Source organism: Dreissena polymorpha, chromosome 5 (assembly GCF_020536995.1).
Source record: "Dreissena polymorpha isolate Duluth1 chromosome 5, UMN_Dpol_1.0, whole genome shotgun sequence".
Classification (NCBI taxonomy): Eukaryota; Metazoa; Mollusca; class Bivalvia; order Myida; family Dreissenidae; genus Dreissena; species Dreissena polymorpha.
The window spans coordinates 107,320,571-107,336,641 of NC_068359.1; the positions used below are offsets into that span (position 1 = coordinate 107,320,571).

At 34.5% G+C, this 16,071-nt stretch overlaps 1 protein-coding gene across 3 annotated transcripts in view; it reads right to left on the reverse strand.

Moving 5' to 3' along the window:
• Window positions 1–1,620: 1,620 nt before the first annotated feature.
• LOC127832240 (uncharacterized) overlaps window positions 1,621–16,071 on the reverse strand; it is a 33,816-nt gene continuing 19,365 nt past the window's right edge. For 2 of the 3 annotated variants that reach the window (XM_052357552.1, XM_052357551.1), the window contains 8 exons: window positions 13,366–13,530; window positions 13,046–13,139; window positions 11,931–12,173; window positions 10,942–11,020; window positions 10,189–10,338; window positions 4,922–5,185; window positions 3,138–3,279; window positions 1,621–2,678 (listed from right to left, as the gene is read on the reverse strand). In XM_052357552.1, the coding sequence (XP_052213512.1) occupies window positions 2,492–2,678; window positions 3,138–3,279; window positions 4,922–5,185; window positions 10,189–10,338; window positions 10,942–11,020; window positions 11,931–12,173; window positions 13,046–13,139; window positions 13,366–13,530 (1,324 nt within the window). In that variant the 3' untranslated portion in view covers window positions 1,621–2,491. Of the gene's footprint in view, window positions 2,679–3,137; window positions 3,280–4,921; window positions 5,186–7,442; window positions 8,141–10,188; window positions 10,339–10,941; window positions 11,021–11,930; window positions 12,174–13,045; window positions 13,140–13,365; window positions 13,531–16,071 lie in introns of those variants that run through there. The other variant, XM_052357553.1, reaches the window with a different exon arrangement.

The window sequence follows — 16,071 nt, forward strand, 5'->3', positions numbered from 1 at the left end:
ATGCGGTCCTCTGACAATATACGAACATTTCAATGTTCGCATGGAACTCTCTGTTTCGATCATCGCCATCTGTACTCTATCGTGTATGCATTCATCTGACAATATGTGAAAATGTCAATGTTTGCATAAACTGTCCATTTCAATCATTGGCATCTGTGATGTATTGCGTAAACGTCATTCCTTCAGCTAGGCAAGTGATACCGTTATGAAATCGGTAACATTTTCTATTTTAAAAAGATAAACTGTCTGGGTCGTCAATTGCCTCTATTCCGTATTTTTTGTGTCATATTTATAGTACTAAAGTACCCCTTTACCAATTACTAATGAGGATTTGGTTAGCTTCGGATAGAAATTATGAAAACAATATTCACACGCTCGGTGCTCTTAAATCCAACATTCTGGAAAATGGAACCATGATTAAACACACATTTGCTTTATTTGAAGTAGTTGTAAACATATTCACTAAATAGAGTTAAATAGTTCACCTCGATAAATGCACCGGAAATTAACACACGATTCGTATTACATTTTCTGAAAGCAAGAGTACATACGTTTTAAAAATAATTCGTTTGTTGTTTCAGTTTCAATCATTATTATTATTAGTAGTATTATTATTATTATTATTATTATTATTAGTCCGCATTAATGCAATCCACGTCATTTAATATCACAAGTGTTACAGATAATATAGTTGGAATATTAAATATACAAGAACATTGCATTATTTGTTTCCAGGCAGTTCTCAGAGTATTGTGCCAGCGACAAAAATCAATACATTTTAGAATAAACTTGCTGGAAAAGATTTGTTTTGCAAACATCTAATCGAAGACTGAAGCACTGGCGGCCAACTATATGCGTTTTGCCTCGAAGTCACGTGTTTGACACGTACCGGAAAATGACCAAACTTATGTAAAAAAAAACATGTGTTTGTTAAGTTGATAATGGCATTTACCGTGGTTCTGACTTTGCATTTTAGAGGTAAATAACATTGAAAGTACGAGAAGTGTAATGTAGAAACATATTAAACTATTAACCGTTATATTACAATTAATTCAGTGACATAAACCAGTGAAATACACATTGATATATAAAATGTTTTGTAGAATGTCTTATTTCGTAGTTTGTGTAGTTAGAATATCAGTTGTCTAAATCAATTTGTATACTGAACGGTTTTGGTACATTCATTCACTTATTTGTATTAATACGAAACGTTTTGAAGGCGATATGGCGACATTTAAAGTGTTGTTTTTTCATACTACTACTGGTTGACGTTTCTCACAGCGTGTATATACGATTATAAACGAATGTCACTGTTTCATGTGTATTCGCGTCATTCGCCTGTATTTAAGAAGCAACATGATACTGTACCAAATGGCGATTCCAAATATAATATTTTCCTTCAGTACCGTAAACACGACCATTTTGTGTCGTACTTGTTATTATGGCGAACGGGAAGTGTACGGACAAAAATTCCACTTCAGGGATGTGTCACCTTTCTTATAACGTGTGGTCATGTCGAACGTCACAAGGATAACGCTCCCGCATATTGTTAATTGATTTAATGTTCATGCCTTCGTTTTCTTTGGATTCTACCAAATGTTCCTGTTAATAAACGAACGATATTTCGTTTCACAATTTATTTTATATTACCATGATCAGGCACATATTACACACAATCTCCGATTGTGGAACAATATATATATATATTCGATTTTTATTACCCGCAACAATATTTATTCATACGACACACAACAGTAACATGGGACATGAACATATGTTGAATATAGTACCACGCACAATAAAAATAGAGCATTTTGTATATTGTTAAATATCTGTTACCAGACCACATCTAGGATATTGCTATTGGGAACACTGATTATATTTTACGACATTTTCGTTGATTGTGAGTGTAAATGGGGCTTAAAAATAGGAATGGTGTAATCAAACGTTTACCTGAATTATTAAAGTTCAAAGTCTTGGTTAATAACTTTACATGACGATCCGAGAGAATCGAAGATCTTGGTTAGAGTTTTTTTTCAGTGAATGCTTTCAAATACCATAAACACATATGGGCAAATTTCTGTGCAATACCTGGAGCAGGTATAGACAAAGTATAGAGATATACACTTAAGTGGCATAATTATATTAAAATACGGTTCACAGTCATAAGTTTTTGTTAGAAGACTCTGAAAACATGTTAAAGATTTCACTGCAAGGTTTCCATACTGCTCAATTCAGGGTCAGAGTTATGAAACTTGGTCAGTGATCAAGCACCTGTGGGAAGTAGAAACCTGCATGATATACTAATCTTGTACGCAAGGGTGTGGAGTATAGCTCGGACTATTAGACCAATGATCAAACTAAACAAACCGTTTGCATCTAACGAACGGTTAATAAAAATAATAATGATGATACCGCAAATAAATAGAACGCTACATTAACTGTATCAGAGTAATAATATACAAAACAAGTCAAACCAACCAAACCATTATTAAATAATAGTGCTGATATTTTTTTGATAAATACTGTCTTGTGATTTCCCCATAAACTGGGTCCATGGTTGTTCAGTCGGTGGTAAATATCGTTTTGGTGTACTGGGTGTGTATTGGGGGTCTTTGGTAACTTGCATGTCTGTCACTGCGTTAAGATGGACCTTTTCCAATGTTTGTTTTGAAATCCTATAACAAGCACAAAGGTCAATAAGAACAACGCATTTAATACTTCTTCAAGGTTCATTTTTTCTTTAAAACTGAAATAAAACAATCATACAATAATTAATAACTGTTCAAATGTATCTTTAAAGATATCAATAGATCTTTCCCAAAACTAGGTTAATTCCCTTGCGTAATCACAAGTAATGTCCACTGTTCTATTTGTAAAATTTCATTTTGTAATATATCATTTATTATCTGTTTTCTACAATTTTATCATAGGTTTGGTATTAAAAGTTACATTTAATGTGTTTTGCGCGACGAACACTTTTAGACATTAAAAAAGTAATCGGAAGAAGATATTGAACTGTGGGTAGTAACGAATTTTCAACAAAGGGAGGTAAATGTCAAGAAAGACCACCTAGTTTTAGGAAGGTCTATAGGCAACCTGTTTAGTGTTTAGCTTCAAAGAAGAAAAATTCATACAGTAACTCCACGTTGACTTTTTGCATTAGTACATCCATGTCAGCACCAGCCTTGTAGTATTTACGATTGTATTTAGGGTACTGGCGGAGATAAACGCCAATGTAGTCAAGGAATCCATCACCATCAAAATCTCCTAGCATGCCTAAAAAAGACGATTAAGGCGCCTGCATGTTTTATAATAAATATGATATAAGCACCATGCTTAATAACTCCAACCTGCAAGTTATATGTATTATATAGCTTGTAGACATTTTTCATTATTATAATTTATTACTGCCTGTAAAACTTGCCAATACTTGCCAATCTTAACCTTGGTGCCTTTCTAGTGTTCATAATCAGAAATCAGATTACTCTTTCGCTGAAGATATTCTTTTATTTATAGTGAACAATATATGGACCATAAATGTCAATGAACTTGCAAACAACAACATCTATACGTAATAGAATAATATTGTAATGAAAAAGTGAAGATTGTTGAGATATATATTTTAAACAGGAGGACAGAACGCTCGATTTGTTTCAGATTCTTTTAAAAAATCCAACCTGTATGTAAAGTAGAAGTCAAATAACAAGTTAGTTTTTTGCTAGGCATTAAGCGTTTTTGTTTTATTTGCAAAATACCCCTCGAGACACATGGGCTTTTTGTTTCAGACAATAACATTTTAATTAAAAAAAGTTAAGGATAAAAGTCTACAAAAACATATGCCATATATACTTATATAGATATTTTGACCAAGGAGTGGGTCCAATTTAACACTAGGGGTATCTGCATGTTTTAAACACACTCGTTAGAGAACTAACATACAATGTACATGAAAAAACTCTGGGCCTTGCGGTTTCAGGGAATAATATGTTTATAAACTTTGCTAAACACCTATAAGAAAAACAAATCAAACCTAGGCCGAGGAAATTTTTGACTCAACGGACATGATTTGAAAAAAAATTATACGAGTACCACAGTGATGTTACTCGCTTAATATATAGCCTCTGCGCCTGACAGCGTCAAAGATTGTTTTACATTATTGATTACTAGAACCAGATCTCTGGGCCTTGCCGTTTCAGCAGAGTAGATTTTAAGGTGTTCAATTTTGACATTTAAATATAAGGAAAACAGGTAACCCCTGAGGAGGGGGTTTAACCTCAGTGCATGATTTGAACAAACTCAGTAGAGGACTGCCGTACAATGCAACTCACCAAATACTAAACCTTTGGTCTTGGGTGAAAGGGTGGACCACATTTCATTCCAGGGTCAAGTTTTGAACAAACTATATAGAATACCATTATTTGGTGTTACTTAACAAATATGAAGTCACTGACCCTAGCGAGTTGAGAGATGAATATGTTTAAAGTTATTAATAGTAGACGAGAATAAATCATGTGATGCCTGATTGGATCAAAATAAGTAGAGGGTCACAATACACCAATATCACTTTACCATACACATATTAAATGCAAATAAAAATGATTCCTTATTTTAACAAATAAGTACATAGAGTTACCAACTTACCATTCTAATGTTGGAAATGCGTGTTTTTAGTTTGAATAAAATCCATAAAGCCGATCCGGTGAAAATAGCTTAGCGAAAACTTTTACCTAGCTTAAACGCCGACGCCGGGGCGAGTAGAAAAGCTTTCTTTTCCTTCGAAAAGTCGAGCTTACAAGTACAACTGTTCTTAATTGTATTGCTATAATTAACAAAATCGACGGGTTTTAGCAATACATTTTGTAATATGCATTTCACAAATATTTACAGTGTACTTAAGGTATTTGTTAATTTGATTTACCAGTACTAAATAGATCAGGTTCTTCGGTTGAGCACATTTCCACCAAAGGGCCTTTTATCTGTGTCAATCCCTTGCATTTTCTAATTCTGGACTCTTGCTTTGAGTTTGTGTTGGGTGTAATGGTAGCAGTTAACAGACCACCACCAGATCCTTGGGATTTTGCTGATCTAGCCACATCTCCTTCTTGTACGGGCAGTGGTCTTCTGTACTTGGAGTCTAAATGGGTATTGGAGTCGAAATGGTCGACGTTGATGTTCTTGACCTCTGAAAGTGTTTACAAGAAATGTATTAAAACAGTTATTGACAATTCAACATGGGGTCCTACTATTTAGACAATAACATACGGTATAGTTGGGCCGAACGTCAGAATTTGATAAATGATAGTCAATATCAATGTTTAAGTGAAACTAATTATGTAGAACAGTGTACTCGTTGTCTCATTATTTTATTAACAACTGTCAGTATCGATGTTATAAACATATGTTATGTTATAAATTAGTCAAAGCTTTCATTACCTTATGTTCATAATTATTACATATTTCTTATAATTATTTTCATCCCTGTCATTACACTTATGTATTTTGCATTTGGCTAAAAAAACAAGTGTATTCTTAAGAGCTAATACATGATGTTGGTGTTGGTGTTGTTTTTAATCGGCTAGAGGACGTTGTAACGTCTAAGGCTAAGTACAGTCGTACGGTCAAGCTCTGTCGCATGTTAGTGTTTACATTACATTTCATTTAAGTTCATTTCTTCATCTGCAATCTAGATCAACTACCGAACCAACATCCCGTTCTATGATATTCATAAAATTAATTGCACAATTAAAGCCATTTGACGAGTGACGTTATATCAAAAATAGTGACGAAACAAACCAGTTATAGCTGGACTCTCTGAGTTTTCGGGACAACGATTGCAAAGGTAAAATTTGGGTCACTAGGTCAAACGGTCAAGGTTACTGCCACAATAAGTGTGAAAATCGTTTCCGCTCAATAACTCATCAACCATTTGAACGATTTACTTGATACTTCACATGTGTATTGGCCTTGGACAATAGATGACCCCTATTGTAATTGGGTTCACTAGGTCAAATGTCAAGGTTACGATCTTAATAAGTGTGAAAATCGTTTCCGATCAATAACTCGTCAACCAATTGACCCATTGACTTGATACTTTACAAGTGCATTTGCCTTGGACAGTAGATGACCCGTATTGAAATTGGGGTCACTAGGTCAAAGGTCAATGTCACTGTCAAAATAAGTGTGAAAATCTAGGCCCTGTTTTTGGGGTCATATGTTTCCGACCGCGGAACTCTTGTTTAAACGTGTGATGTTAAAAAGCAATTTTTAATTTTGAAAATTGGGTTGTGTCTTATGTTATGCAATAGCGAATGCCTGCAGTGCCTTCAGCGCTTTGATAATCATTTGTTGTTGAATGTGTTCTTGTTTTTTTCTAATTTGCTTGTTTGTATTTCAACTTAAAAATAATAATAATAATAATAATTAATAATACCACATTTATATAGCGCCCTTTTCATACAATATTGTGCGTTCAATAGCGCTTTACAAAAATGTACATGTATAACAAATAACATTTGTTAAAGCATCAAATTTAAGAGCACATTCTAACTAATGAAACGTAATACAAGAACTGGCTTTATCAAATGACGATTAAAATAAAGAAAATGCCTAAGGGCTGTTGTACTGGGCAGAATATTACCATGTGTCTGTTGTACAGGGCAGTACACTACCATGTGGCTCTTGTACAGGGCAGTATATAACCATGTGTCTGTTGTACAGGGCAATATACTACCTCGTGGCTCTTGTACAGGGCAGTATACTACCATGCGGCTCTTGTACAGGGCAGTATATTATCATTTAGCTGTTGTACAGGGCAGTATATTACCATGTGGCTGTCGCACAGGGCAGTTTACTACTATGTGTCTGCCGCACAGGGCAGTGCATTCACATCGGTATGTTGTACAGGACAGTATATTACCATGTGGCTGATGTACAGGGCAGTATATTACCATGTGACTGCTGTACAGTGCAGTATATTACCATTTGGCTGTTGTACAGGGCAGTATACTACCATGTGGCTATTGTACAGGGCAGTATATCACCATGTGGCTTTTGTACAGGGCAGTATATTAACATGTGGCCCTTGCACAGGGCAGTATACTAACATGCGGTTGGTGTACAGGTCAGTATATTAAAACCATGCGGCTGTTGTACAGGGCAGTGTATTAACATGTGGCTGTTGTACAGGGCAGTATACTACCATATGGCTGTTGTACAGGGCAGTATACTACCATGTGTCTGTCGTACAGGGCAGCACATCACCATATGGCTGTTGTACAGGGCAGTATGCCAACCGCATCCAGCATCAATATTCAAAACAAATATGCAAATATATGTGATCCACTTAGATTCCTGCTTTGCTCGAAAACCGAAATAAGCAAAATACGAACAGTGGATTCTAAGAAGTTTATGAAGTGATTGGCTCAAAACCTACCTTCCTGCCCCCGCTTTCACACATACAACTGTCAGTTTCACTTCATTAGGATTATTGTTAAGTCGGTGCTCTCAGAGCCTGGCACTGCTGCTTAAGGCAGACAGTCCATGCCGTCTATCTACATGAAACCCCAAACCGTTGTTTAATCTCTGCTTCATTCAAAATAATTATTAAACATTTCCCGTTGTCGACGATTACAAACATATAAGTTTTCAGTCTTGTCTTGAACGCTCCAATTGTTCCAGAGTTCCAAATATGGTCCGGTAGAGCATTCCACATTTCAGACGCAACACTTGTGAAACTTCTTCCTCCATATTTCACATGGCGATCTAATTTGGTTGTTGAAGTCGTAATGATTTGTCAGATCGGAAAAGAACGTGATGATATTTTGACTTTAAACATGTCTTTGATATATGATGGCGCTCGATCGTGGAGAGCTTGGTATGTCGTCATTAGGATTTTAAATTCAATGCAGCGGTTCACCGGTAACCAGTGTAGTTCTTTTAACACTGGTGTGATGTGTTCATTCCGCCGAGTTCTTGATATAAAACGTGCTGCTGTGTGTTGCACCTTTTTAAGTTTGTGAAGTGTTGTTGTTGGAACCTCATAGAGAAGGGAGTTGCAGTAGTCCATACGTGATGTGACAAGGGAGTTGACCATGGACTTTGTTGCGTCTTTTGACAGATATTGTCCGATGTGGCTGATCTGTCGAATTTATGAGAAACATAATATTTAAATTGAGTTGGCATGTTTTCCCATATTTTATTCAGATTCCACATACGCACAAAGGTTTTTAACACAGCCAGATGGTTTAATGTATGCGTTTCCAATTTGTACAGTTATATCTTGAATGTGTGTTTGATTTTGTTTGGAGGAGATTATGATGATTTCTGTCTTATCTGCATTTATCTTCAGCATATTTTGGTTCGTCCAGCAAACAATATCCGTCAGACAAAGTTTAACACGATCAAAGAGGTCCGCTTTTGACATAGGATCACTTGGTTCAAAAGACATATATACTTGTCCATCACCGGCATAGAAATGATATTTCAGACCATGTTTTTTGCATATCTGACCTACTTGTTAGGTGTACATTGTGAATAATTTCGGACCCAGCACAGACCCTTGAGGTACACTGAATTCCATTAGCACTGGTTCTGACAAATTTCTATCAATTGTAACTGTTTGGTATCTATCACCTAGATATGATGTTATCCATTCTAACGGTTTTCTACTTATATATGTTGAACTGTGTTTTAAGTCGGGTTAGTAACGAATCATGATCGATGGTGTCGAACGCTGCTGATAAGTCAATCATGACAATAATTGTGACATCGTGCTTATCCAAAGATCTTAGAATGTCATTTTGAACCTTCTTCAATGCGGTTTCTGTAGAGTGATATTTTCTGTATGCTGATTGGTTTGGTTCATGATGGTTATTCAATGTAAAATGGTATTCTATGCGAGCGTCGATTACCTTTTCCAACACTTTTATAAGAATGGGAGATTTGAGACAGGGCCATAATTTTTAGTTCGACTATTATATATTAAATATATATAGTGAAGCTATCCTACTCGACCCGGCGTCGGCGTTCCCGTTAGCCTGCAAATGTTAAAGTTTGCGTACCAGCCCAAATATTTTCAATGTTCCTTGACATATTGCTTGCATATTTTGCATACTTCTTTACCAACATGACCCCAACCCATAATCAATAGCAGATAACTCCATCAAGCATTTTTCAAGAATCATGGCCCTTTTTTCACTTATAATATGCATGTTATTGATAAATCTATGTTATAGTTTGCGTACCACCTCAAATATTTTCAATGTCCTTTGACATTTTGCTTTCATATTTTGCAAACTTCTTTCCCAACATACCCCAATCTATAAACAAGAGCAGACAACTCTATCAAGCATTTTGTAAGAATTGTTGCCCTTTTTTGTCTTAGTAACTGAATATTTTGTTAAATTTTGTGTATGGATACACTTGACTTCTAAAGTATTATGAGGGTACTGTACCTGCCAAGTTTAATTTGACCATGACCTTTGAATGACCATGACTTTAAAGGTCAAGAGTAAATGTTAGTTAAATTGCCATAACATCTTTATTTATGATCAGAGTTTATTTATACTTTGACAAAACAACACTTAACTGAATACCACAATGGATTCCACCCAAACAATACCCCACGCCTTAACCCAGAATCCCTGCCCCCCCTCCCCCTACCCCCCGCCAAATTTTTTTTTCCTTTTTTTATTTTTGAAAGATCGTCTAAAAAATGACCACACCCCACATTAACCCCCCACACACTCAAAACCCCCCACCCACCCAACAATAATATTTTTTCTTTGAAACATGAAAATTATTTACTTTATTTTTGAAGGACCGTCCAATCTTACCACCCAAGCTATTGCAATCAAACTATAAATAAAATCTTATTAGTTTGTTTTATGTTTTTACAAATGTTCAATAGATTTTGGAAAATATATCTGAACTATTACCTTGACCTTATTGAATAATTTGACCAATTACCCCATGATGGCTTACGTTATACTGTCAATCACTCGAATAGTCGAGCGCGCTGTCCTCTGACAGCTCTTGTTTAATGTATTTTTATTAAAGCGTTTTACAGGACCTATCCCAAAGATATGTTATGGTCCAGCTAAACACGATAATACAATACTAAACCCAGACATTTTGCTACATTATTGTGTAACGGAAAACTGCAAACATACTTTTTATTTCACTCACTATAATGGTACTTTTCCATGGGCCTGTCAATAATCCGATAGGCGGAGTTTAAACTATCTATGTCAATCATCAGGACTTCGCCGCGGAAACTGTCAACATCATCTTCGCAAGTGAGCGTGGTAAGCTTGTATTTAAGGCGTTTGTAATCCACTAAATATGAGAAAAACAATGATTTGTTTCATTATTGAAATGTACGTAACCACATAATGAAATAATGAAGAGTACAGTCTCATAAAACACATTTATAAAATGTACAGCTTATTATATAAATCTATGAAATTATCGGAGTGTAATATAAATGAAATAGAATAGTTCCGATTAAAGTATCTAATTTAGCTTGCATTCATGAAACGTTTTTTAGACTCCTGTGTCCGTTTCCTGTGTGTCGTTGCTAGAAATCTTGAGAATGCTACCATAATAAAACACATGATTAGATGACCCCGTAATAGTAAGGCGGACATCATATCTGCCTGAACCAAGCCAAGGACATGCGCCATATTTCACTGAGCTACTAAGACATATATCAGATCAGCAATTACAATGGCAAAGTAAATTAAGGTTTTCGACTTTATGCATATCTTTAAAAAGTAACGCTTAGTGTCTATGGACCCATAAGATCTATTCAAAGAAACGATTTAATTTTAAGAACTTCTAACACAATGAATGCATCCTACAAAACAAAAAGCTTTACTGAGTCAACGGTTTGTGTAAGAAGCATAGCATAATAAGGCGTTGATTTCTATTTTTTACTACCTCTGGTCATGTTTAAGCGCTTAAGATCGTCCTTATCCAGTTCATCTGGAAAGACTACTTCATAGTCGTCATGTGGTCTCTGTCAGAAAAGGGAATAGTATATATATATATATATATATATATATATATATATATATATATATATATATATATATATATATATATATATATATATATATATATATATATATATATATATATATATATATATATATATATATAATAGTATATAGATAAGCGGTATTTCTTTATCATTCCGAAGAACTCGAAACGAAATGTTAAATGAATAACGTTATCTCCTTTATTGTTTTATGCAATTTGCAATTTAAACTGTTTGCAAAATAATAGGTAAACACACCCAAATATTGCATCAACAAACATTTTAATTTATTTTATAAATCTCATGCAATCTACATACACAAAATTCGCTTAAAAAAATGACGTCTACATATACGTAAATAGTGTTAAACGATTTCCCATACATAGCAAACGTTCTGCCGTAAAACTGTCATTGACAAATGAACAATTACCAAACGTTTAGATGGAATACAGCTGTGATTTGTTATCTCAATGTTACCAGGAGTACACTGGAATGTTTGATATGAGTTTAATTACTGTGTTATAAACGTTATTTGTCTATTGAGACGCTGTTTGTAAATTACACTAATATTTAATTTTTGGATGGTGACAGGGCAATATAACTTTCTTGGGTTTTCAAATTGCCCCAATGTCTTAAAAAATGCACTATTTATTTATTTACTCAGGCCTTTACACTTTTAGACAGATGTAAATAAGTATTAGAATACCTGTGAGAACGAAAACATCACTGGCACATCGGACATATTTAGTATATATACTATGACCAGATAAATGCTATGTTATCATAAACAAGTCATGGAAATTCTATGCTTGTTGTCGTTTTCTTACTACACAATCTTAAAGAGCTTTTCTAAAGTATCTTCATACACTGCTTTGTTGTTAATAGTTACCTGCATATCTGAATCAGTGTCCTTGATTGAAAGATGCAATTTAAGGTCGTTCAGTGTTTCACCAGGCCTTAGTATTTGACCTCCAGGAGTCCAGCGGAAGACCGACCCCCTGCCCTGCTGTCGAAACACGAACGCATGCTTGTGTTTGTGATTGGTTGACGCAACTAACGAAGAGCTGAACTGCATGTAGGCTGAACTCAAGGTCCATAGGATTGACCCGTCCTTGCCGTTGATTATTGACACCTGAGACACAAATATTCAATAGACCGAGTGGTCCAGACATTATCTAAACAAGTCATTACGGAATAGTTTGGAGAAAAGGCCGGACTCATGAAAAATTTAACTGACATTTATAATGAACACCTGAAAATGGAATGGAAAGCGAACAGTAAGGAAGATAGATCAAACCCATGCTCTATGAAGTCAATGGTAAACCAAAAGTATAGCAGAACTCATGGTCCATAGGATGGAACTATCCTTGCTGTTTACTATTGACACCTGTGAAACTGTTTGAAGATAGTACGCTTCTCGTTATAAATAAGCTAACAAGGGGAATAGAGGTAATCGACAAAAGAGCACATTTCACTTCACAAAGCTGTGAAGTGACATCTGGAAGCGCTGACCCAATTGTTCAAACAGTCACCCATAGATTCATTATTAATATAGTCAATTTTCCAATGCAAACATGTATTATGATCGGTGAATTAAAAACTGTTTAAAATCATCACACCGTATAACTAAGTATTTCACACAATACAGCAAATATAGCGCAGTTAATGTCAATAAATCAAAATTAGTCTCCAAACTTGTCAATTTAACTAAGGTATACGATTTCGAACAACTTAATTTAAGATGGTCAGTCTCTACTATTATATCATTATGCTTAGGTGGCTGTTATAGCAGATAAGGATCCAGTGTGTGGACTTTGTTTTGCATTTTTGTTCTGTAGGTTTCTGTTATTAATAGTAGAGACTAACCATCTTAAATTAAGTTGTTCGAAATTGTATACATTAGTTAAATTGACGTTATCTACCACAATAATGCATGTTAAACGCATGTGTGTCTTACATTTAACTGCCTCTATATGATAAATATTTCTTGTAAGATATACCTACATTAGCAGACGAGTATGTAAACCATGCGCCTTTGTTCCAATTGACCATGTAGTCCAAGATATCATCATTATTGAAATAACCAGGAGCAGGGGTGCTAAAAAGAAAGAAGACACTGGTCTCAAACTGAAAGTAAATATAAACATTCAAGCTCTAAGATGGCACAGATGAAGCTGTCCTTGCTAAGATCATCAAGTTATGTCTTACTTTTTTTCATGTATTTATATTGGTATTTCTTGGCTTAAATCAAACATGAACATGAATGCAATTATCTTGTAAGTGTACATGCATAGCTCATTGAGTTTAACACTTATCAGACACACCTGTACGACTCCATGCCATTGTAAAGGGTAGTCCACACTTCGTTGGCGGTTTTGCCATCAATCAACACGATCTTGCCTTCGAACATTGACAGAATGATATCTTGCACACCGTCGTTGTTGGCATCAACGATCACTGGGGTTACCATGACCCCTTTCTTCTCACCCCTGGATGGAAGATAATCAAATTATTAAGACATTTAAAAGGATTTCAGTTGTCCCATACAATGAATTGGCAGGTTAATAATTAACAAAATATCCTTTAAAATTGGCTTTACGGATATCCAAGAAAGTATCACTTCTCGAAGTGCACAACATCTTATGAAGGTCAATCTAAATTATAAAAGTGTTGTTTTTTTCTCGTGTTTTAATTGACAGTTTTGCCAGACACTGAAACTAGGGAGTATCTAATGTATTTTTTCGTCTGACATTGAGTGTAAGGTTCACAGCTCAGTAAACCTGTATTGATAATAAATTACAGCTTGATTTATAAATATCTAGTTAGACAAACTTTTAATTAATATTAACCTGTTTCTGTAACACATTTCTTCATTATCTGGGTACACAACTTTATGATAAAATTAAATAAAGTTAAAACATCGCAACTATAAGAATCTACGCTCTTATGTTTAGCGCCACGACGTCACGTGCATTTACGCGGTTTACGTCATATTATGGACGTCATAGCGGTCATTGATAAAAACAATATTGTACAACATTTGTGGACAACATCACAATCGAGAATTGTAAGTAAATTCTCTTCATGTGGAACATATCATCATTGAGACATGCGTCTTTCTACCGATTTATTTCTCATACAGACAAAGACAATGACGAATACAATGCGTCTACGTCTACGCATTGTATTCGTCATCGTCCTCGTATGTGTGAGAAATAAATAGAAAGACGCATGTCTCCATGATGATATGTTCCACATGAAGTGAATTTACTTACAGCAACTATTGGACGTTAGAAATTATTTAATAATTGGTACGGTGCAAATAGTCAATGTACATAATTAAACTAGAAAAATTAGATATGTATGTGACAATATATTGTTACAATATGAACAAATTATATTGAACATTTGTTGACTATGTACATGCAACAATGTTACACGAAGTGTTGCTAGTTAACTAACAATTTCAACAGGCCACATAAAATAGTATTGTACACAGAGCCAGTAAGGAGAGATTGCAAATTTATTTTTTGAGTTACATCCCTAAATAAACTGCATTTCATTAATACAATATATAGAGGATATTTGTTCATGTCAGTGTAAGATCGTTTGTTATTTCACGAGTGATCAAAGAAATTATATTTTCACGAGTGGCGCAGTTACGAGTGAAAATATTATTTTTCTATGATCACGAGTGAAATAACAAACGATCTTACACTGACATGAACAAATTTTCTGTTTCTTTTATGCCCCTTGTTCAAGAAAATAATTTACAGTTGTTTCCCTTTCGCTGAAAAGTTATCCTTTCTCGGAGTTTATCCCGTGGCGTGCCTAAATACATTTCAAACCACAAAATGACGTCATTATACAAGCGAAATTCTCCAGTTAAACTCTTTTACAATGTAAATAAACGGCAAAAAAGCATAAAATTAAAAGAAAATGTGTTGGATTCGGTAGAATGTCGATTTAAATTCACTCGTGATCATAGAAAATATAATTATATAAAATTATTTATGAACATCTAACAATAGAAAAAGGAGTTCCGAAAATGTGTTCTTTTCATTGGTGAAAATAACAATTAGTTCTTTTCACTGCTGTTATTTCACTGCAGAAATGTCATATTTTATCATTAGGTATAAAAGAAATAGTCTTAATACAATCTCAACATTTTCATTTTTTATGAAATCATGACGCAGTATTATTTTTTTTAATGACGTTATTGCCGCGTGCTGAACTTAACACGCTTTAAATGGGCTAAAATGTCATCAAACTAACAAATGAAAGGAAATAATAATCAGTATATGACATGCTATGCGTGTGATATTTTTTTTATATCATAACATGTTGTTGGCAGACAGCGCGCTCGCAAAAAATCCCAGATACATAAACCTTGATTTTTATTTAAAAAAATAATTTTATTTATTTATTATCAGTGCACTCGACTGTTCACCTTGAACCAATGCGCTCCAAATGCAAACAAACATGTAAAAAAATAGTTGAATTTAGTATCGAGATATTAAGTCAAAACAATAATATACAGTAAATAACGTTTGCCTTGCTCACTCGTATGGGTAATCCTTTGATATAGAGCAAGTTTAATTTCAATTGCTCAATTTGCTTTTAAGTTATTGAGTAAAAACAATTATTGAATATGTACTAACCGTTACCATGACATTGACCCACACCATTCATATTTAATCCCACGCAAACTTAGCGATATGATAAAAATGTTTTTGGCATATTGTGTTTTATTAAAATAGCTTAATTTAGTATTGCTTAATTGAGCAAAACACTTATTTTTATTGACATGAACCTGGTCATGACCTCACATACCCAAGCCATTTCTCAAACTTATGTATTTATGTGTACAGTTTCTTTACAATAACATGATTTCTTCTTGATAAATTTAGCTCAAGCCATTTGGCTTTGTTGGTGACAGTGATCTAGATCATGACCAAAAACCGCCCCATATGAATTCTCTATCGATCTGAAACTACCTACCGTATGAAGTTAGTGGACAATATATAGGT